The sequence below is a fragment of the Betta splendens genome, chromosome 2 (genome assembly GCF_900634795.4).
Source record: "Betta splendens chromosome 2, fBetSpl5.4, whole genome shotgun sequence".
Classification (NCBI taxonomy): Eukaryota; Metazoa; Chordata; class Actinopteri; order Anabantiformes; family Osphronemidae; genus Betta; species Betta splendens.
In genome coordinates this window covers 9539730-9559218 of record NC_040882.2, presented here as the reverse complement: position 1 = coordinate 9559218, position 19489 = coordinate 9539730, and the positions used below count along the sequence as shown (strand labels likewise).

The following is a 19489-nucleotide window of genomic DNA, read 5'->3' as shown; positions in this document are numbered from 1 at the left end:
CTTGCGTGCACCCTAAAGGACAGAGTGAGCTCAGCAAAGTGACACTTCAAATCAGCGGTGAATGGGGAGTGTGTGGCCCCATTCAAGGTGCAGATGCAGCTGTTGTTCCACATGAGCAGGAACGTTATTAAGTTATCATTATGATGCTGGTTTGCTTGTTTCATTTTAGGACTGTTGAACATTTACATCTAGATTTCAATGCAGGAAACAGATGGAACAAACCAGAACTGACACACTAATATCCACACACTAATATGTTTCGGCAGAATTTGGAGATGTACTGTAGGTTTTGCAGTGTTTGAATCCTACATGAACTGGATTAATGTTTGCAGTTGTGGAACAGAGTTCAAGCGTTTCATTCAAAACAAAAATGAGCGGCTATACATTTACATAAAATCTGTAGATTGTGGACCAAACTGAAAGAAAACATTTTATATTCATGTACATAGATCATTCATTAATGCACAGTGGCATCATTAGAAGTAAGTACCAAATTAGCTATTAGCCTTTTCTGTGGGCATTGCCCCCATACAGTACGTGAGGATGCGCACACTAATTATCACTAGCTTGCCTCACACTGATATATAGTATAACCTATAACCAGCCAACCCTTTTTCAGTCAAAGCACGTCCAAAATGATTCTTTGACTGTATTAAAAGCTCAATATGTGACCAACCAAAGGGCAAATCTCATGAAATTTATTGAATCAGAGAGCAATAATCTCACACGTATCAGGGTGCATCTGAGTGCAACGCGCTGAAGTAGATTTTTGGCCTGAAGCGAGACATAGAGAAGTAATAGTCCCCTAAGGATAAAGGTGAATAAGCCCGTGTTACCGCAGAGCAAGAGTGATGGAGCAGCGGTCCGTCTGCAGGACATTTCTCTTGGTCAAACACCGAACACACCCAACAGTGCTTGATTGCGCTCCAGGTAGTTGAAGCTATAGAGCTGATGTTCACAGCAGCCTGCTGCACAAGAAGGGGCAACGGCTGTGAATTATTTACTAGGGAAATATTTTAAATTGTCTCAATACTGCAGCAGCAGCAGCAGCAAGGAGGCAAATTTGATGGAACCCTCGCCCACATTCAGACCCAATTTCCTAATCAGTCCACTGACGTCCCAATAGCATGCTCCGAAGCTTTATCTCCTCTAGTGCGGGTCTTAATTGATTATGTCAAGATTTTGAGATTTATAAGGCAGAAAAACAAACATCCTGAATTAGACTGCACACGCCAACAGCGTGTGCTCATTCTGAGTGTGGCATTATCGCCGCAGAGACGAGCAGCAGTAGATTGGGAGGCTCTGTGATTGAGTGGGCACAATAAGGCTGATATTTGACCAAGATGCGTGATTGCGAATCAGTTTTCCAGCACGGCAGAGGGGTCAATAGGGAGTATGAAAAGCAGGAGATTAGTGACAGTTCATCTATTTAGACACATTCATTTGGATTTGCAAACACAGTTTAATAACTGTAATGAAATTACCTAAACATAGCTGGGAGTTTTTAATTAGAAACTACACTTTAAAAGTGCAATAAAAGCCTAAATTTGCGGGCCCTTTTTGCATGAAATAATTATGTTTACTGTCAAATGAGAAGATATATATATATATATAACATTATAATTAAAATAATAAAATAAAATTATAACAAAAGAAGAATAAAATATGCTTTTGTAGTGACACCAGATGAACTTTGACAGCGCTATAAGAAACAGATTACCAGTCCAGACTGCAATAAAAAAAAAATAAAAAAAAACAATAAAGAGCCACATAAACAAACACCTTGTTTGTTTATAGACCACATGTTTAGGACCAGATGTTTTCCCTTTTGATAGAACCCAGTGAACATCATGTGAAGAATAAACACAGTTTAACACCTCAGCTTGGATGATTCATGTCAGCTCAGTGAAATGAGATGAGATGAGATGAGATGAGATGAGATGAGATGAGATGAGATGAGATGAGATGAGATGAGATGAAGAGAAGAGAAGAGAAGAGAAGAGAAGAGAAGAGAAGAGAAGAGAAGAGAAGAGAAGAGAAGAGAAGAGAAGAGAAGAGAAGCTCTCACCTTTGGCTCTGATGGATGGTCTGGGGAGGACGGACCTGTTCGTGCAGCTGATGTTATAGTCGCTAACTTCCACGCTGAGGTTCCGCTGCTCCGCGCAGGCGGCCGCTTCCTCCAGCGCGCTCGCGCTCGCGTTCAGCGCCTGCAGAGCCATCGCGCACACAAGGACGAGTACTGACTGTTACGCGACCGCCGCCGCTCGTACGGTACGTGCTCGGAACCGGAGCCGCGCCGCGATCAACTTGCCGCCGCCGCCGCCTCCGTCATAACAGCCTCGTCCACGGGGGGTGCCGCGAAAGTTGACTCGAGCGCATCAAAAGTAGCGCGTGGCAGCGCGAAACGGGCGAAGAGTCGCCGGCGTGCGACGGGTTAATTGATGTGGAGTCGCGAGGGGAAGCCCCGTGAAGTGCCGCGCGGCGCCAACGGCACAGGACTGTGGAGGAATGAAGCTGCGCTGCTAGGGCAACTGAGGAGCTCTTCCCTCCCCCTCCCTCCCTCCCTCCTCTTTCTCGCTTTCTCTCTCTCTCTCTCTCTCTCTCTCTCTCTCTCTCTCTCTCTCTCTCTCTCCCTCTGTACACTCAACACAAACTATTACTAACACATTACACAAAGACGTGAATTTATTAAAAGAAAAAAAGGTCCAGTCTAATCACTAAGTTCTCCGCTTTAGGAGGATATGTTGACATTTCTGTGGGGATGCTCCTGCGCTAGCGAGTTTAGCTAAGCCACTGATGTTCAGGGTGGTTCTTTTTAACCTGTGATGCACCTTTATTCTATGCCCCATTTAGTCTCTCATCAGCGCAGGCGGTAGTTTAAAATGGGTGAAAATTCAGAAAATCAGATAACCGCCAGTTTCCTGCTCAGCACCTAGCAAACAGCTAGCGGCAGTTGGTTAGCAACTGATGACCACAGCGGCATTCGGCGGCTAAAGTAGACAACAAGACGATGAAAACGTTCTGTCTTGGGAGCAAAAAGGAGTTTAAACGAAAATTTTGATAAATAAAGTGAATATTGGTCTTAACTTTGATATGTGTCAGTCGCAGTAGCCTAATCTCGTTTCTCGTACTGACAAGTTTGAGGCGTGAACATGAAGTCTGTCTGCCTCTGCTGCCACCTAGCGGCCACAACAGGTAGGGCTGTTCGCAAAAAGACGCAAACCAATGCATCCTGACGTAATAAGCTAATTTTGTGAGCATTTGCGTAATATGATTTTGATTGTTTAAGATTGTATAGAACCTTTTACTGTAAACATATTTTTTAATTAAGTATTTAAACTGCAAAATCTGTGACTTGCTCTAACAAGCATCCTACTACGTGTTTAAGAAGTGAAATCTGTAGGAAGAGGATCACTAGCATTTACCCCAACAACATATACCCTAATATTTAATCTCAAATAGAAAAATCGTAATGATTCCTGATAAACATGATTTTGTTAATGCTTGTTTGCTTTTTGTTGACTATGTTTGCTTTTTATTATACAGTATATTTATTTATGGCAAAGGAATAAATGCTTTCCTGGTTGTAAGACTCTCCTTTCTCTCTTTTAATAAAAATTTGGAGAATAAGAAATGTTTTATATCACCCACTTACTATGGCTCTATTAGTGCCATAGAATATCTGATACTCTAAACATGTCATTTTATAGTCTTCCCACTGTTTCAAATCTAATTACCTTACATGCTCATAAATAAATAGTCAGCGTCTAATTCTTGAAGGGAAAAACATCTACTGTTCTTCTGAGGGTGCTGCTGAGTTGTATGCCATCATCGCATACAGTAGGTGGGCACTGACTTGAGGATTGTACTGTAGCTGCAAATTCTGCCTCTCGGATTCATGAGCGTTAGCTGCAAACACTCAACTTTAGTCTGGTGTGCTTAAACCATTAACTTTGTAATGAGTAGTTGAGTCAGTAAGAAGGTACTGTATCTAAAATGTGTGTGAGTGAAATCTGGAAAGGTTTGGACCTGATTCTTCAGAAAATAGCCAGAATTCTCTTGAGAAAACAGTTTTAAAATAAAGGCCACACATGTATACGGGAGACCAGTCCAGAGGCGAAATCCCACCGTCTACTGTATCTCACCAATATCACCCCTGCTCAAATGCCCTGTTGCCCACTTCTCTCAGGTCTCCCTCTCCCAATTACAGCAGTCATGTCAAGACCTAGTTACGAGTCTCCTTTCATTAAATAGTTTTAATTTATTCTACCGTTTCAGCCAATCGATAACAAAACAATCTGTTTCCCTCAGGAAATGAACGCTGTTGATTACTTCAGCTCGAGCGCTGGCCATGTCAAGGGAACAAAGGGCCACAATTGTGCCCTGTTTAGAGTGCAGCTACCTTTTTCCCAAATGGAGAATTTACCGAGGCCGGTGCCATGGCTACACATCCCGTCTTTTTGATGTGAACGACGCTGTCTGCTCTGCACTCTGCCTCATATGATTTGTTTTTAACTGGACGGCGTCTCTGAGAATTTCAGCAGCCTGCAGAACAACTGCTCCCTCTTCCATTTGGCTATTTGGCTGACTCGCATGAGTAAGGTGAGAAGTTCTGGGACCCCTGATGGGCAGCATGATGGCTTTGTTTATAGAGAGTGATTTCAGAGCGCCTCAGGGTTTAGTTCATGCGTTAGCGATACCGGCGCTTTGAAAAATGTCTGGAGGCTGCGGGGGAGGAGGGCTTCGCTGTTTGTGATTTATAGTTGTGTAGCCGCTGTCAGTCCGGCCGATACTTGTACAAGTGCTGTTATTGCTTTGAAGCTCCGGCGTGTGGGAGGTGAGTGTGTGCGGTGCTCCAGCTTGCCCAACGCGATGGTGTTCCTTCCACATTTCTGAAGATAACAGTCGTTACAGCGATGCCAGAAGTCGCCCTCGCGCGCTTTGGGATCCAGAAAACCTCCGAGGTTCTGGCAGCCGCTCCGCGTGGAGGTCTTCGCGGCCGGCACGCCTGACGCGATGGGGAGCTGCTCACCTTGTGGTGTTGCTCCCCAGCGTCAGGACACAGCGTTCCTCTATCTCCTCTACTTTACTTCACTATACAACTGCAAAGGTAACCGAGGTAGAGCACAAAAGGTTCTGGTGGGTAAAGGACAGCGGGAGAGTTCACAAGTGCTGCAGAGCAGCTCCGCCAATACTAACGAGCTTTAACCGGTATCTTACAGAACTCACAGAACCTTTGACCTCGCAGAACCGTTGGCTGCTGCACAGAGTCGCTGCGTTGATGTATCTCATGAACCACGGTGGTATGAACAAGGCAGTAAAGGAAAAATGGTTGGAATTGTCCAAGACCGTGTCAAAACCTGCACAAGTGGCAAAAGTAATGAAGACAGCGAAGAAAACCTGTGTGGTGGAGGTGCCGTGTACCTCTGTTCATTAAATTTTATTACTCGGCTGCAATTGCATTATCTATTACGTTGCACTTGGGTGCTATATTCGGGAGGTTGCAGACCGGCAATGGTTTCAAACTCCACGCTTTTCATGATGCTCTGTGTCGGATGAGCAGTGGAGGTGGATGAGCGGATTGACACGGTTCGCCAGGTGTCGGCACCCGCTTGCTCACAGTGCAATAACCAGCGAAGCAGCAGCAAACGCGGCTAAAAGCACATGTTGCATCAGACGAGGATCTGTGAGAAGAACAATCAAACTGATGAACCAGGGTCTGATGTCTACTGTTTCTAGATTTTGCTGTCATGAAACCCACAAATGCTATACAGTGTGTATATTCAACCATCTGTTGCTTGCTGATTGGAACCTTGTGTTTGCTTCCTCAGTGCTCAAGGGTTCGGGGTTCTACCAGGGCTTCAGGTGCTCCCCTCAAGCTTAATCCTCTCATTCGTTTCACTAGAAATGTAATTAATACAACCTCAGTGCATGTACGTGTCCTAATTACTACCGTGATCATCCCATTAGCCGCCCCCTGATAACTGTCCACAGACGTGATGCATTGGCCGACATGCAAATGACCGCGTGGAACTCGATCAGAGACCCATCTTAACGGTAGATCACAGCCCTGAAGGTGTTCCACGAGAGCCTGCACGTGTTTCAGAACAACATCATCCGTCGCCCGAGGACGTTCTCCGGCGCTCGGGCCGTTATTATTTGCCCACAGGCGCCTCTGAGCGTTGCGTGAGCAAATAAACATAGATTTCAATATTTATGCAAATGTGTACATCTCCCTGCGCATACAAACGGACGAGCTGCTTCAGCCTGCTCCGGTTTTAAGCTACACTGAGTTAATATTTAGCTAAAGATATGTGTTTGTCCGCCAGGGGTTGGATGCAAAGTGCCACCACTGGCCTCTCTGTGAATGAAGAGACACTGTCAAGGCTGACAAAGTTAATACGAGTCCCGTTCTGAAATAAAACAACACACTGTCAGATGATTGACGGCGCCTTGGCTGAACCTCAGATGAGTCCCCGGCTAAAAATGTAGATTTGGGCATGAATTTCCGAGCTGTCTATTTCAGCCCCAGACCTACAGAATACCTCAGACGTGCAGACCCATCTTTTGGATGCACTCGTGTTGTGAGTGCGAGCGAGCAGCCTGCCGCTCTCATCCGAAAGCATTAGTGCTTTCATCCATCATTATGAAGAAACAGCCATGATGTGTACTTTGATTCTCTATGTGGGACACACACGCACGCACGCACGCACACACACACACACACACACACACAAGCGGAGGACAAAGATGAGACAGGTCTTGTCTTTATATCTTATGAGAAGCTCATGAATAGACATGATGCACATGTCAGCAAAGGAGCAGGAACAAAGACCTGAGTTGCTGAGGTGTACTTAACATGCAGGCGCATAACCACGCAGCAGCACTAAGACAAGGGGAGCTGACAGACAACACAGACAATGCTGCATTCCCAGAATAATTCACCAGCTCAGGTAAGGAGTGAGGTGTGCAGGTAAGGACTTGCCCGAAAAAAACTATCACTGTCTCATTCTTTCAGTTTTAGTCTTTGACGGTCACGTTTGATCAGAACCCGGCGCTGTAGTGACCTCTGCTGGTCACACGCTGCATTTAGGATGTTCTCGGTAATTGGATGCTTTCATCAAGAAGCAATGTATTCCCTGCCAGACCTGCCCTGCTCACACACACACACACACACACACACACACACACACACACACACACACACACTTTAACACCAACTACATGAATTGGAAGGCGAACCAGTAACTAAAGCAAGCAGGAGAAAAAAAACAAGGAATCGACCTCTAAATCCAAAGACTGCGTCACTGCGAGCTTGCGACTCTTAAATATCACAGCAATTACGGCCACAAATAAGCCCAAAATGGGCCCTGAATGCCTCAGTGACGAGTCCTCAACAGGGCACTGGCTGCGCTCAGGGTTACAATGATGGCTTGTAATTGTAAAAATGAAAAACTAGATGAGTTTGGGTCTGTAATTTCCGGTGCCCCACTTGAGCACAGATGATGCTTACAAAACCAAATTCTACAAGTCTCACGAGTACAAAATCAATCAACAGGCAACGGACGAGGGACCCACGACTGGGCCGGAACCAGTGAGGCCCAGAGTGGCGTGTAACAGTTCCACTGCGAGAGAACGACTTACACAAGCTGTCATCGCCTTCAGGAATGGAGAAATGCAATGCTGATGATGAGTCACTTCCTAAAGCACAGCTGCTGTACATGCAGTAAACGTAAAGGTCAGGGCGTGAAGCCTGGACGTAAAGGCAGGTGCTGGAAGGAGCCACAAATCACATGAAAATACATAATCACTTAAAACACGGCAGAATTCTCTTCATCAGATCAGACATTTATTGAAACCGAAAGTCAGTCTGATTGATTATCTACTTCTTTCTTTTACTTATTTCTGAAGACGAGGAAACTGAATACGATACACGACAGCCGCATTTATGACCCAGAACTGTGTGAACCTTCTTTCTTTCCATTACTCTTGCCTCATTATTGTTCCCTCTCATGCCTTTGACTTAATGTTCCTTGTCTAATCTTCTCTGTCCTATAGTCTTATTAGAAAATATGTTATCCTCTTCAGCTGCGAAGGATGTTATTACTGTCAGACAATAGCAACGGCTTCCTAATTTCCAGAGTCACTGAAAGCCTGTGAAAGGTCTTTAAAGGGTGTCTGGACTTTAGAGTAGCTACAGCTCAGATATCATTACTTTAAAAAAACAGCACTTAGACACTCAACCACAATCTGCCTCATTTGAATTTACAAGGCTGTAAATCAGCCAGTAATGGAAAATGAATGGGCCTTGTGTGTTATGTGGCTCAGTTCACCCCAAAAGATGCGCTGGCGCTAAACCTGGGGAAAGTCTGGCGCTGGTGTGGATGTGATTAGAAAATCCCATCATGCAATAAAACAGTCGTGGAAAACACAAACAGGCGCCTCACGTGACCCGCTTCGCTCTTATCCATGTGGTTATACATTACTTATATTGATTCAAAGGTGACTCGTTATCTGAGGGACGTGTCTATAAATGCTGCTAATATCACTCAAGTTTATTTCCAAACTGCGACGATGCTGATCTCTGTGGGACTGAGCCTAATGTTGCTGCTCTCAGACGTGGAGGCAGCAACAGAGAGGTGAGTTTTATTAATATAGTCGAGTGTTTCCTTATGGCTTCTGCAAACACTGACATGTTGTGATTTTTTATTTTGTTGTTGTGGTTGTTTTTGGGCTAAATGAAACACCAAACAACTACACAATATGTCAAAGTATTTGTTTTGACACTTTATTATTATAATATTGTACATTATTACTGTATTATATTTATAATGTTTTTACAAACATTAATCCCTCAGGAAAATTATCAGGTCGTATCTAGTACTTTTAAAATTATCTAGTACAGGTTATATTTTCAATCTTGTCTTTGGTGTAAATCAAAGGTGTGAAACATTTTCATCGTGACCTCATTTTAAAAAACCTTTCAAATTTGAATTGAAAATTTATGTGGAATTTTTGTATAATCGGCAATAAAACTATTTATCATTAACTATTATGAGCTAATGTTTAACTTTGAACCATATAAGACCAGCTCTATCACGATACTGTAAGAGATAATACATACCATTGTTGAGTCAATAAAGTCATAAAGTTTGACTTTATGACTAATATATCACACCGCTGTTTATCAATAATAGAAGTGTGAAAAAGTGAATCTTTATTTTCTATTTTTTTCTACCTTTATTTATTTAGTTTGTATTTTTTGTGCTCCATTATAAAGACAATAATATAAATGATATCCTGTAGCATTTTCCTGAATGCAGGACACAGTAATGACAGAATGTTGAACTCCTTAATGACCACAGTAAAGTGGGTGCTGAGGGCAAAACCAAGCAGTAAACAGACGAAGGCAGCAGAGTGTCGCTTGTTGCTGTTTCACGGTGTCTGCTACATTTGCTTGTGTGTTTGTGGAGCACAGAGCGGAGTATGACTACTACAAATACCACCCCATGCCCGAGGTGAGGTGCTCACACACACACACACACACACACACACACAGTGCTGCATGTGCACAAGCAGTCTGACGCGTGAACGTGCGCCACAGATCACCAGCTGGATGGCGCAGCTTGCGGAGGATCACCCTGTTGTGACTCTCATTAACTACGGTCAGACGTATGAGAAGAGGCCTATTAACCTGCTCAAGGTAATCCAGGTTATGCATTAGCGCAGCGTGGAAGGCCACTGGGCCGTGTTATTGATATGCTTTATAAATATCTGTCCTGCAGATCGGTTTGGACTCAGAGCAGAGGAAGAAAGCGGTGTGGATGGACTGTGGCATTCACGCCAGGGAATGGATCGCCCCAGCGTTCTGCCAGTACTTCATCAACCAGGTGAAAGGTCAATTTAAAAAACAGCCAATGTTCTGGTCACCCTGTAATCTCACTGTGAGCCTTATACTGCATGTTCCTGGCTCCGCCCCATCAGATCCTTCAAACATACAAAACGGACCCCACCGTGAATCAGATGATGAAGAACCTGGACTTCTACGTGACTCCGGTGCTCAACGTGGACGGATACGTCTACTCCTGGAAGGACAACACAGTCAGTGGTCACATTTATTCACATACATCACCTCTATAAGGCCCTGCTCCTGCTCTCAGGCCACAGACAAGGCAATAATATGATGTAGGCAGTTAAGCTCAAATGGGCTGCAGTTCAATCATCTAATTAATAAAACTAAACCGAATGGGGGGTGGATAACATGAATCAGCAATTTGGGCTCTGCATTGAACAGTCAAGCGGCCATTTTATTTATTACATCAACTGGTAGAATGATTAGAGACGACTGATTGCATTAAGAGCCCATTTGGACCCGTTTAGACTCGGCTGTGGAGGAAGAACAGGTCGCCGGGACCTCCAGGCTGCAGCTGCTACGGCACTGACCTCAACCGCAACTTTGACGCCAACTGGGGAAGTGAGTGTCAGGACAGCTCCCCTTCATACAGCACAGCATGATTCAACACCCACTGTCCACTTCAGTAGCTGGACAGGACTCATCATAACAGTTTAATAGCAACAGATTCAAAGTCATCAGATCAGATCTTAAAGATTCCTGTGACACTACTTGGTGCCGTCTTTCATTCAAGCCTCCTCTCTGAACATTACCACAATTCATCATCATAAATAAAATTAGATGAGTGATGTAGTTACTCACTGTGACCAATACAAAGTGTATTTAGCCTACAGTATATACTATCATCTAGTACTAACTGATAGTACTAACTATCATCATTCATTTATTTACTACTACATATTAATATTTAGTAACAGATAACTGCTGATGTTTGACAGTGTTTACAGCTTCATTTTAATGAGAGGTGCTCATACTACAGTAGATGTGGTTCAGATTTCCTTCATCTGCATTCACAGCGATCGGCGTATCGACCAACTGCTGCTCAATAACCTACGGTGGGACCAAAGCCCTCTCTGAGCCCGAGGCCCAGGCCGTCACCAACTTCCTGGCCAAGCAGAAGGACGACTTCCTGTGTTTCCTCACCATCCACTCCTACGGCCAGCTGCTGCTCGTTCCCTACGGACACCCCAATTTTACCGCCCCCAACTACGACGAGCTGGTATTTTCAGGACACGCAGCAATCCAAGAATGAACATGCACCAATAACACTGTCCAACAGCACCAACAATTTATAGAAAACACTGTGGGAACATTTATATATTCCTATTATTTATATATTATCACAAGATACTGATAAATAGACAGACCGAAAATTACCACAGGATCTGAGCTTTGGTTGATCATAAAACTTCTATGCCAAAAAATCAAACAAACTGCTAAAACACTTAAGAACATGTTTATATTATTTACTGTTCTTCCAAGTCTGGAACTGAATATTGTTTGTTGACTAATCTGGACCGTAGTGATGCGTGGAAAAGCCCATTAGGACTTTACACGCTGAATACAAATCAGATACACAACAGATGCTGTCAGCATTCAAGAGTCCTCAGTCCTCATCAGGTAGAACAGAGCAGAACCGAGGAAGCCGTCAACACTAATAGTGCAAAATGAAGACAGGATGGAGACAGGAGCAGGTAAATAACCCATCAGAGAGAATGAAACATACACACGCGGCCGTGGTTCTGTCTCAGCAGAACACAGATTCAAAGTAAACTCTGAGAAACAGTATCCTAGTCGTCCTGACTTGCCTACAGTAGATTGGAAAGCAGAGTCTGACTAAACACACCGTTTAATATTGTACATCTAATTAAAAAAATATATATATACATACAAAAGAAACACTGATAAACTCTCCCCGATTTCCGTATGTACTGTTGCGTATGTAAATGTTATGTTTTATATCTCATATTAACTTTAATTAATACTACACAGATAAAGAGGTTAAGATAAACTGATTTATGCCCTTAGCTGGAAAAAAAGACTCCAGTTGAAAAGCAGCATTGGTAAACATTTATGTAACATATTGCTTACACAAAATAATACAATTAAGAAATTACTTTCAACTCAATCACAAATATTTCCACTTAGTCATTTAAACAGTATTTCATGAGGTTTGAAGACCTGAAACAAACACAAACACTTTAAAGAGATTAAAGGTCTTTCAAATACCTATAAAGCATTACTACCTATGCTGAGATTTGCTGCTTTGCCTCCATTAATGTAAAGTTTGTCATTTTAAATGAGCTAAACTGCTTGTTATCACTCATTTTATAAGAGAACTGTTATTAGTGAAAGTACCTTTTTTCTTTTATAATGTAAGAGTTTCAGCTCTCTTGATATTTGTAATTTTCACTAACCAAAGGTATCGTCTCCCTCAGATGAAGGTTGGTTTGGCTGCAGCAGATGAGATCAGGAAGGCCCACGGTATGAACTACAGGGTGGGATCCTCACCGGACATTTTATGTAAGTTCATTCAGGAGAATCACAATTAAAACTCTAGATAAATACCTGGGTTTGGGTATTCTGGCATTTGTAAACCCTTTTTGCAGATCCTAACTCGGGCTCGTCCAGAGACTGGGCTCGGCTGGTGGGAATCCCCTTCACCTACACCTTTGAGCTCAGAGACAACGGCACGTTCGAATTCGAGCTGCCCGAGGCTCAGATCCAGCCGACCTGCGAGGAAGCCTACAGAGGAGCCATGCACATCATCACCTACGTCCACGAGAAGACCTTCAACGGCGCCGTGGCCACCGCTGCTGCGGCGCTGTGGACGCTGCTGCTTGCAGCGGGGGCCACCGTGACCCCCAGCCTGATGTGAGGCGGAAAAACCCCTCCACATGTCATCATATGGAGGACAGTCTTTCCCAAGATGTTTGTATAAAATATAAATTTGATATGAGTAGCATGAATTAACTGTATAAAACGGTACAAAACGTTCTTCAATAAGGAACAAAGCCAATTGAAACATAAAGTATAATCTTCCATAAATGGCACACAATGGTGAATTGTAGAGTTATTTGTTTACTTCCAGTAAATCACATTATATAATTTAACAGTATTCTGAAAATAGGAAAGTTTGGCCTTAAATCCCTGAAATAAAAATAAAAGGAGTTTGACTGGGTATTGGACGTTCCTGAGCAGCAGCCAGTGTCAGACTCTCATTTCTGTGTTTGTGCGTGTGTGTTCCTGAACGGATCGTGGCCTTGTTGCCTCAGACTGGCCAACGAGAAGAAGAGCTGCTCCTCGGGCGGAAACCGCTCCCACGGCGTCCACGTCCAACCTGGGAGGAGAGCGAGCGCACATTAAACCGGGCTCAGATTCCCCACGGACGCGTCCGCGTTCGCCGGCGCCGTACCGTCGTTCTTCTCTGGTTCCACGTTCCTCGGCTCTCCCGACTCCCTGTCCAGCTCCCCCTGCATGAATATGGTGACGTAGTGGTAGTGCTCCCGTAACGCGACGGAGTTCATCACGGCCGCGAAGCGGACGTTCACCAGCCGCACCCCCGCTTCCTCCATCACCTCCCTCTGGGCACATTCTTCCCACGTCTCCCTTCACAACCAGCGAGACTTTAATTAACTACGTCACATCATCCAAGCATCAGCTGGGCCTGTGTGTCACCTCGACCTTATGACCCCGCGGTCACTGCACACTCCAAAATATTACAAACAGCACAAATTCAAAAAACGTGTCAGTATCTGATGCTCACATATAAGACAAACAAAAATAAATTCTAAATATTTAATTCAATTACTATTTCTATTCTGGGAGGTAACACGTACCCGAACTCCAGGTGCCCGCCGGGGAGCTGGTACATCCCAGCGCCCACCGCATTCTTCCGCCTTCCGAGAAGCACGCAGCCGGGGTGGGCTGAGTCCGTCACCAGCACCCCGACCCCGACCCCCGGACGCTTCGCTGACATGTGGGCAACACCGCCAATGTCTATCAAAACAAAGCAAAGCTAGCTAAAGCTTAGCGGGTTAGCTCAGAGCTAGGCTGAGGAATGGGCATAGCGGAGACGCAAGAGCGTTCACCTCTGTGTACTTCCGCCTTCGTTGATCGCTAACAGACGCCCTGTCTATTTGCTGTTGAACCAATAAATAACAGTTTATTTCATGGATAAATAAATTTAACTTGGCATCAGAAACATTGGTGTAAAATTAAAGGATATAAGTGATATACAGCGACTACTTTTCTGTCATTTTTATAATTTAGCGGTAGGGGAACTCTCTTGACATATGAACAAACTTTGCCTACACGTGGCGATCAGGTGCACGGGAGAAACGGGGATACAACACAGAAGAGGGATGAAACGCTGACATCTAGTGACGAGCATTTCATTACTCTATATTCGTACAGTGCACTAAACTAAGTTCACCTGTTTTGTGAAAACCAACAGCAGAAAAATCCCCCATTAGCTGTGTGCTTGTTGGATTCGCCTACTTTGAGGCGCTACCAGGTATTTTCTCATTTCCTCTTCTCCTTTATCCTTTGTTCTTCCAGCTGTCAGCAGCGTCCACAAGGTCACACTGTGCTAAAGTCAACATTTGCCACAATTTTCTTCAGTGAATGAAATATAAAAAAATATGCACATATTATATTGTATTATTATGCTTATAGTACGTAGCGGTGAGCATTGACCTTTAGGCATCAATTCTGCCGCTCTACTGAAGGGTTTATGTAATCCTCTTTTGTGAGAAGGCTTCTGTGGGCCACAGTTAAGACGATGTGACTCACCTGAGGTCAGCCAGGACTGCTCCTTCATTCAGTGACTGATCTCAATGAATCATCATAACTTTTGGGGATTCTGATAATAAAAAAATCTTATTATGGTTCGGAAACTACCAAATCAACTATTGAAACGAGCCAAATTGTAAATAAATCCATTACATTCCTGGCTATTTCCCATCTCTCATGGTCGTTTTCCACCTACACCCGTTCTCCCCGCTAAACCTGCCTGGTGGCTCTGACTCCACCCACCTCACCTCTCCCTGCTCTCGCCTGAGAGCCAGCATTTTCTGTGTGGGAATCGAGACGGCACCTTCCTCCTGACATCTCCGGACTATTCTCTATGCTGTTCTGCTTTACGTTTCTGGATTTCATACCTGATAGCTAACATTCAGTCCAGTTTCCTTTCATTCCATTCGTTCAGTTGTCTCGCAGTGTTACCATGAGTAAACTGTGGACGGAGGAGCAGTTCAATTGTCCCGTGTGTCTGGATCTCCCCAATGATCCAGTCACCATTCCCTGTGGGCACAGCTACTGTATGGCCTGCATTAAGGACTTCTGGACCAAGGATGAGCCTAAGGGGATCTACAGCTGCCCCCAGTGCCGCCAGACCTTCTGCCCCAAGCCCTCCCTGTCCAGGAACACCATGCTGGCTGAAGCTGTGGAGCAGCTCCGCAAGGGCGCCCTCAAATCGGACGTCCGCGAATCCATGCGCAGCGCCCGCGGGGTCGCCTCCTCCTCGTCCAAGTCCAAGGGGAAGCTGTCGTCCTCGGCGGTGCCGTGCGACATGTGCAAAGGGGAGCGGCGGGCCGCCGTCAAGAGCTGCCTGGTGTGTATGAGCTCGTACTGCGAGGCCCACCTGAAGCCCCACCAGACCCAGAAGGCCCTGAAGCAGCACGAGCTCATCGCGCCCACGGGCGACCTGGCCGAGAAGATCTGCACCCAGCACAAGTACCTGCAGGAGTTCTTCTGTCGCCAGTGCAAGGTGTTCATCTGCTGGCTGTGCACCAGCAACCAGCACAAGGGCCACGAGAGCGTGTCCACCAAGGTGGAGCGTCTGGAGAAACAGGTGGGCCGACACGGAGGCTGCAGCCTCGGGTTGTGTGTGTGTGTGTGCGACAGTGTGAGAGGTTTTAGTCACACAACAAAAGACAATACGCCGTGGAACCGGCGACATTCCGAACTGCATTCCTGTCCATTCATTAGCTCCACCTGCCCTCTGCGTCACACATGGCTGTTTCCTTGTGCTCTTTTTATGAAAACTAATGCAAGTTTTGATTTTTGTATCTCATCCCTGCAGAAAGTGCTGTCAGAGTTGCAGAATGAGAATCAGCAGAGGCTGAAAGTCAGGGAGCAGGAGCTGAAGGACATGAAGAAGATGATGGAGGCAGTGAAGGTCCGCCAGGCTTTTCTTTCATTCGTTTGCACATCAGACACAGGCCAGACCTGCCGAGGCGTGATGTTCCTTCTCTTTACGTGTGCAGCATTCGTCAGACAAGGTGCACGGCGACACCGAGCAGGTGCTGTCGGAGCTGCAGCGCTCCGTGGAGCGGCTGCAGGAGCTGCTGGAGGAGGCGCTGGACCAGGCCGTGCTGGAGAAGATGGGCCAGGCCGGAGACGTGGTGGCAAGCCTGGAGGCCGAGGTCCAGGAGCTGAGGAGGAGGGACACGGAGCTGAAGGACCTGGTCCACTGTGAGGACCACATCCACTACCTGCAGGTAGGAGATCCGACCCAAAGCGCAGTCAACAGATTAGCATGAACGTGCATTTTGGATTTGAACCCCTCCCGTTTCAGACGTACGAGTCCATGTGCGGCCCCGTGGAGTCGGGGGACCTGCCTCCTGTTGTGGTCAATGCAGAAGCTTCCTTTGAGCCGGTACGAGAAGCCGTCCTGGACCTCAGGGAGCGAGTGGAGAACCTGTGCAACCAGGAGCTGGGCAAGATCACCAAAAAAGGTTTGTAAATATTAAAGCTTATGTGCTGTTATTCAGATTAATTTCTCATTTTTCTTCTAATCATTATAATTGTTTTGTTTTTCAGTAAACGACACAACGCTGTTCACTCTGAAAGACTGTGAGTTCACAACATTTGTCTTTTCAACGACCTGTTAAGGAAGTTGAGTCTTGCTGATTAAACCGGACTTTCTCATGTTTTCTGCAGCGAACCGGGGTGCTGGGCAGAAAGCGCTTCTGAAGCGTGAGTGTTGATGAAGGACAGATTGTAACTCACTATGAGGACACTTGCTTTTTACAGTAACTCTCTTTCCTTGTAGTGTTTTCTGGACTGGGTTCTCGTAACACGAGCAGCCGCTCGCCAGGTATGACGTTGCAGAAATAATACACATACTTTATATTTTTACAATATGTGTGTGTAATAATGTGGGATCTCTTTTCAGGTCCTGCAGCTTCTTTACCTAACATCTCGGTTGGTGCACGGAGTACTGACAAGAAAGGTCTTGGTCCTGCAACCTGACTCATTGTTAATTAATAAATAATATTAATAATATAATTAATATTAGTAAACAATTCTGTATACTGTAAAAATATTCATTTTTTCGTCCTCAGGCCTGGGCCTCAAAGGTCCAGATGTGAGGAGCAGAGACGTGCCACAAGGTGAGGCTTTGTCAGAATGAATCAGAATCCAGATAAAACCTACACAGTGACAGTAACAACGTGACTTCCACCTCTTCCATGTTGCAGACACAACGAACAGAAGCTCATCCAGACCGCGGCAGAGACCGAGGAGAGAGGAGCGAGACACAGGTTGGTTCAAGACTTCCCCAATTTTAGATTCTTGGAGGCGGTTTATGGCGGCTGAGATGCTGTTGCCACGAACTGACGCTAATCAGAACTCAACTTGATTCCGACAGCGAGGGAGACCAACTCCAGACCCAGTCCTCAACCCAGCCCGACTCCGAGCCGCAGGGAGTCCCATTCCCTCTGGAGCAGGTCCAGTCAGAGTAGCAGAGCAGCCCCTGCTGCCGACCAGAGCCACACTATGACCCCAGCCACGCCAAGCCCTGCTCCTGCTCCTGCTCCTGCTCCTGCTCCTGCTCCTGCTCCTGCTCCTGCTCCTGCATCTGCATCAACTGGCGGTACAGCGCCTTCGTTCATCCATTACTCGTCATTTGTCGCCACCGTGTGGCGAAACCCCCACAGTGCAGCTCGGACAAACGCTGAGCAGAAAGACTAACGCTTGTAGTTTTCTGGTCAGGTTTCAGCCGGATGGCATCGATCACCAGCCTCTTCCGCTCCCATCGCCGTGGCAACCAAGCCACTCCGGCTACTCCCATCAGCAGCACAGCGTCAGCAGGAGGAAACCAGTGTAAGACTTTAGCCTGACTTAATTCATGCTGTTACCTTGAGCCACTCTCACTTCTGTATATTTAATAACGTCTAAGTGTCCCTCTGTCTGCTCTCTACAGGGGGGATGGCCGCTCTGCCTGAGACTCCAACACAAGGTAAGATGGCAGCAATGCGCAGATCTTCCATCTTCATCTAATACCTTGATGTATTTTAACACCACTTTCTGAATGGACAGTGAACCCCAGCCTGTTCCTGGACTCACCCACCTCTGATCCCAGCGACCAAGTTCCTGTTTTTCCTGGATGTGAGTTAATGTACATAGTATCTGTGTAAATATAGAACCCGTTCTTCTCACTATTGATTGATTGTTTTTTAGTGAGAGAAATCAACATCGATAGCATCCAGGCCCCAGAGCCGAGGACCAGGGAGGAGTTCCTGCAGTGTGAGTTACACTTACAGGAAAAATGTTCCGTGAGATGAAAAATACTACCACAAGCTGTTTAATCAAACTTTATGTGCTGCCAAGTATTCATAAAAGACTCTTTCCCAGACTCTGTGGACATGACCCTTGACCCCAACACGGCCCACCGCCGGCTCGCTCTGTCTGAGAACAACGCCAAAGCCACGCTGCAGGCGGCGCAGCAGCCCTACCCCGACACGCCGCAGCGCTTCGACGGCTGGACCCAGGTGCTGTGCCAGAGCCCGCTGTACGCCCAGCGCTGCTACTGGGAGGTGGAGTGGAGAGGCCGCGGCTCCTCCATGGGCGTGGCCTACGGAGCATTGAGCAGGAAGGGGGCAGACGCCCGGTCGGGGCTGGGTTACAACCCCCAGTCCTGGAGCCTGGAGTTATCAGACACCTGCTGCTCCGCCATGCATGACAATCAGAAGAAGGATATACCGGTCACCTACTCCCCGCGCGTGGGCATCTACCTGGACCTGTCCACGGGGTCGCTGGCGTTCTACAGCGTGGCGGAGAGCATGACCCACCTCCACACCTTCCGGGCCAACTTCACCCAGCCGCTGTACCCGGCCTTCGGGGTGGGAAGCGGAGTCGGGGTGGGCCTGGACTTTGCCCTCGGCCAGTTTAGCTCCAGTACTGACAGCGTTAGGATCTGTCCCATGTAAGGACGCGGCCAGGGAGGTGCAGAACGGGGAAGTAAGAAGGTCCAGGGAAACAGTGACTGAAGGTTTTTGGAACATTTGGTTTCACCTGTCCTACTTTTTCATACGTTAATGCACTTGCATAGAAGACGTATCTTCAAAGAGGAATCATCAGCGATTACAGGTTTATTAGGGTGTATGATGAATGCTACAGTAGAAACAGTGATGAGCTTTGATAGCTATCTTTTATGATGAGAATCATCCAGAATCACTGTCGCTATTTCAAGTAATCAGTGAGACTGTGTTATGCCATGACCGCAAAATGGAAAATGTTCAGTGTGCATGCTTATGTTAACATAATTATTTATTAAAGGGTTGGAGAGGG

At 46.0% G+C, this 19489-nt stretch overlaps 4 protein-coding genes across 8 annotated transcripts in view; 2 read left to right on the top strand and 2 right to left on the bottom strand.

Moving 5' to 3' along the window:
• cckbra (cholecystokinin B receptor a) overlaps positions 1 to 2505 on the bottom strand; it is a 30379-nt gene extending 27874 nt beyond the window's left edge. The window contains exon 1 of the mRNA XM_029135356.3: positions 2069 to 2505. Coding sequence (XP_028991189.1) covers positions 2069 to 2219 — 151 coding nt within the window. The 5' untranslated portion in view covers positions 2220 to 2505. The remainder of the gene's footprint in view (positions 1 to 2068) is intronic.
• Positions 2506 to 2606: 101 nt separating this feature from the next.
• On the top strand, positions 2607 to 13094 carry cpo (carboxypeptidase O). 2 transcript variants are annotated; one of them, XM_041067642.2, is made up of 9 exons: positions 2607 to 3195; positions 9479 to 9518; positions 9605 to 9703; positions 9786 to 9890; positions 9985 to 10101; positions 10381 to 10474; positions 10930 to 11132; positions 12352 to 12436; positions 12523 to 13094. In XM_041067642.2, the coding sequence occupies exons 2-9, from the start codon at positions 9510 to 9512 to the stop codon at positions 12789 to 12791; spliced, it is 981 nt and encodes a 326-aa protein (XP_040923576.1). In that variant the 5' UTR covers positions 2607 to 3195; positions 9479 to 9509; the 3' UTR covers positions 12792 to 13094. The 2 variants fall into 2 exon arrangements, with proteins under 2 accessions (XP_040923576.1, XP_028983809.1); XM_029127976.3 differs by lacking the exon at positions 2607 to 3195 and adding an exon at positions 7206 to 8639.
• nudt15 (nudix (nucleoside diphosphate linked moiety X)-type motif 15) lies at positions 11972 to 14877 on the bottom strand. Of its 3 annotated transcripts, none has more exons than XM_029127998.3 (4): positions 14708 to 14877; positions 13753 to 13912; positions 13329 to 13522; positions 11972 to 13253 (listed from the first exon to the last, which is right to left on the bottom strand). In XM_029127998.3, exons 1-4 carry the CDS (start codon positions 14733 to 14735, stop codon positions 13132 to 13134), a joined length of 504 nt encoding a protein of 167 aa, XP_028983831.1. In that variant the 5' UTR covers positions 14736 to 14877; the 3' UTR covers positions 11972 to 13131. The 3 variants fall into 3 exon arrangements, with proteins under 3 accessions (XP_028983831.1, XP_028983822.1, XP_028983850.1); XM_029127989.3 differs by lacking the exon at positions 14708 to 14877 and adding an exon at positions 14349 to 14478; XM_029128017.3 differs by lacking the exon at positions 14708 to 14877 and adding an exon at positions 14005 to 14154.
• On the top strand, positions 14261 to 19489 carry trim25l (tripartite motif containing 25, like). Of its 2 annotated transcripts, XM_029127927.2 has the most exons (17): positions 14261 to 14429; positions 15123 to 15767; positions 15999 to 16094; positions 16183 to 16416; positions 16494 to 16653; positions 16739 to 16771; positions 16859 to 16894; positions 16971 to 17015; positions 17094 to 17150; positions 17263 to 17310; positions 17398 to 17460; positions 17568 to 17792; positions 17912 to 18022; positions 18123 to 18158; positions 18239 to 18307; positions 18380 to 18445; positions 18554 to 19489. In XM_029127927.2, the coding sequence occupies exons 2-17, from the start codon at positions 15141 to 15143 to the stop codon at positions 19126 to 19128; spliced, it is 2481 nt and encodes an 826-aa protein (XP_028983760.1). In that variant the 5' UTR covers positions 14261 to 14429; positions 15123 to 15140; the 3' UTR covers positions 19129 to 19489. The 2 variants fall into 2 exon arrangements, with proteins under 2 accessions (XP_028983760.1, XP_055358875.1); XM_055502900.1 differs by lacking the exon at positions 14261 to 14429 and having other exon boundaries at positions 14988 to 15767.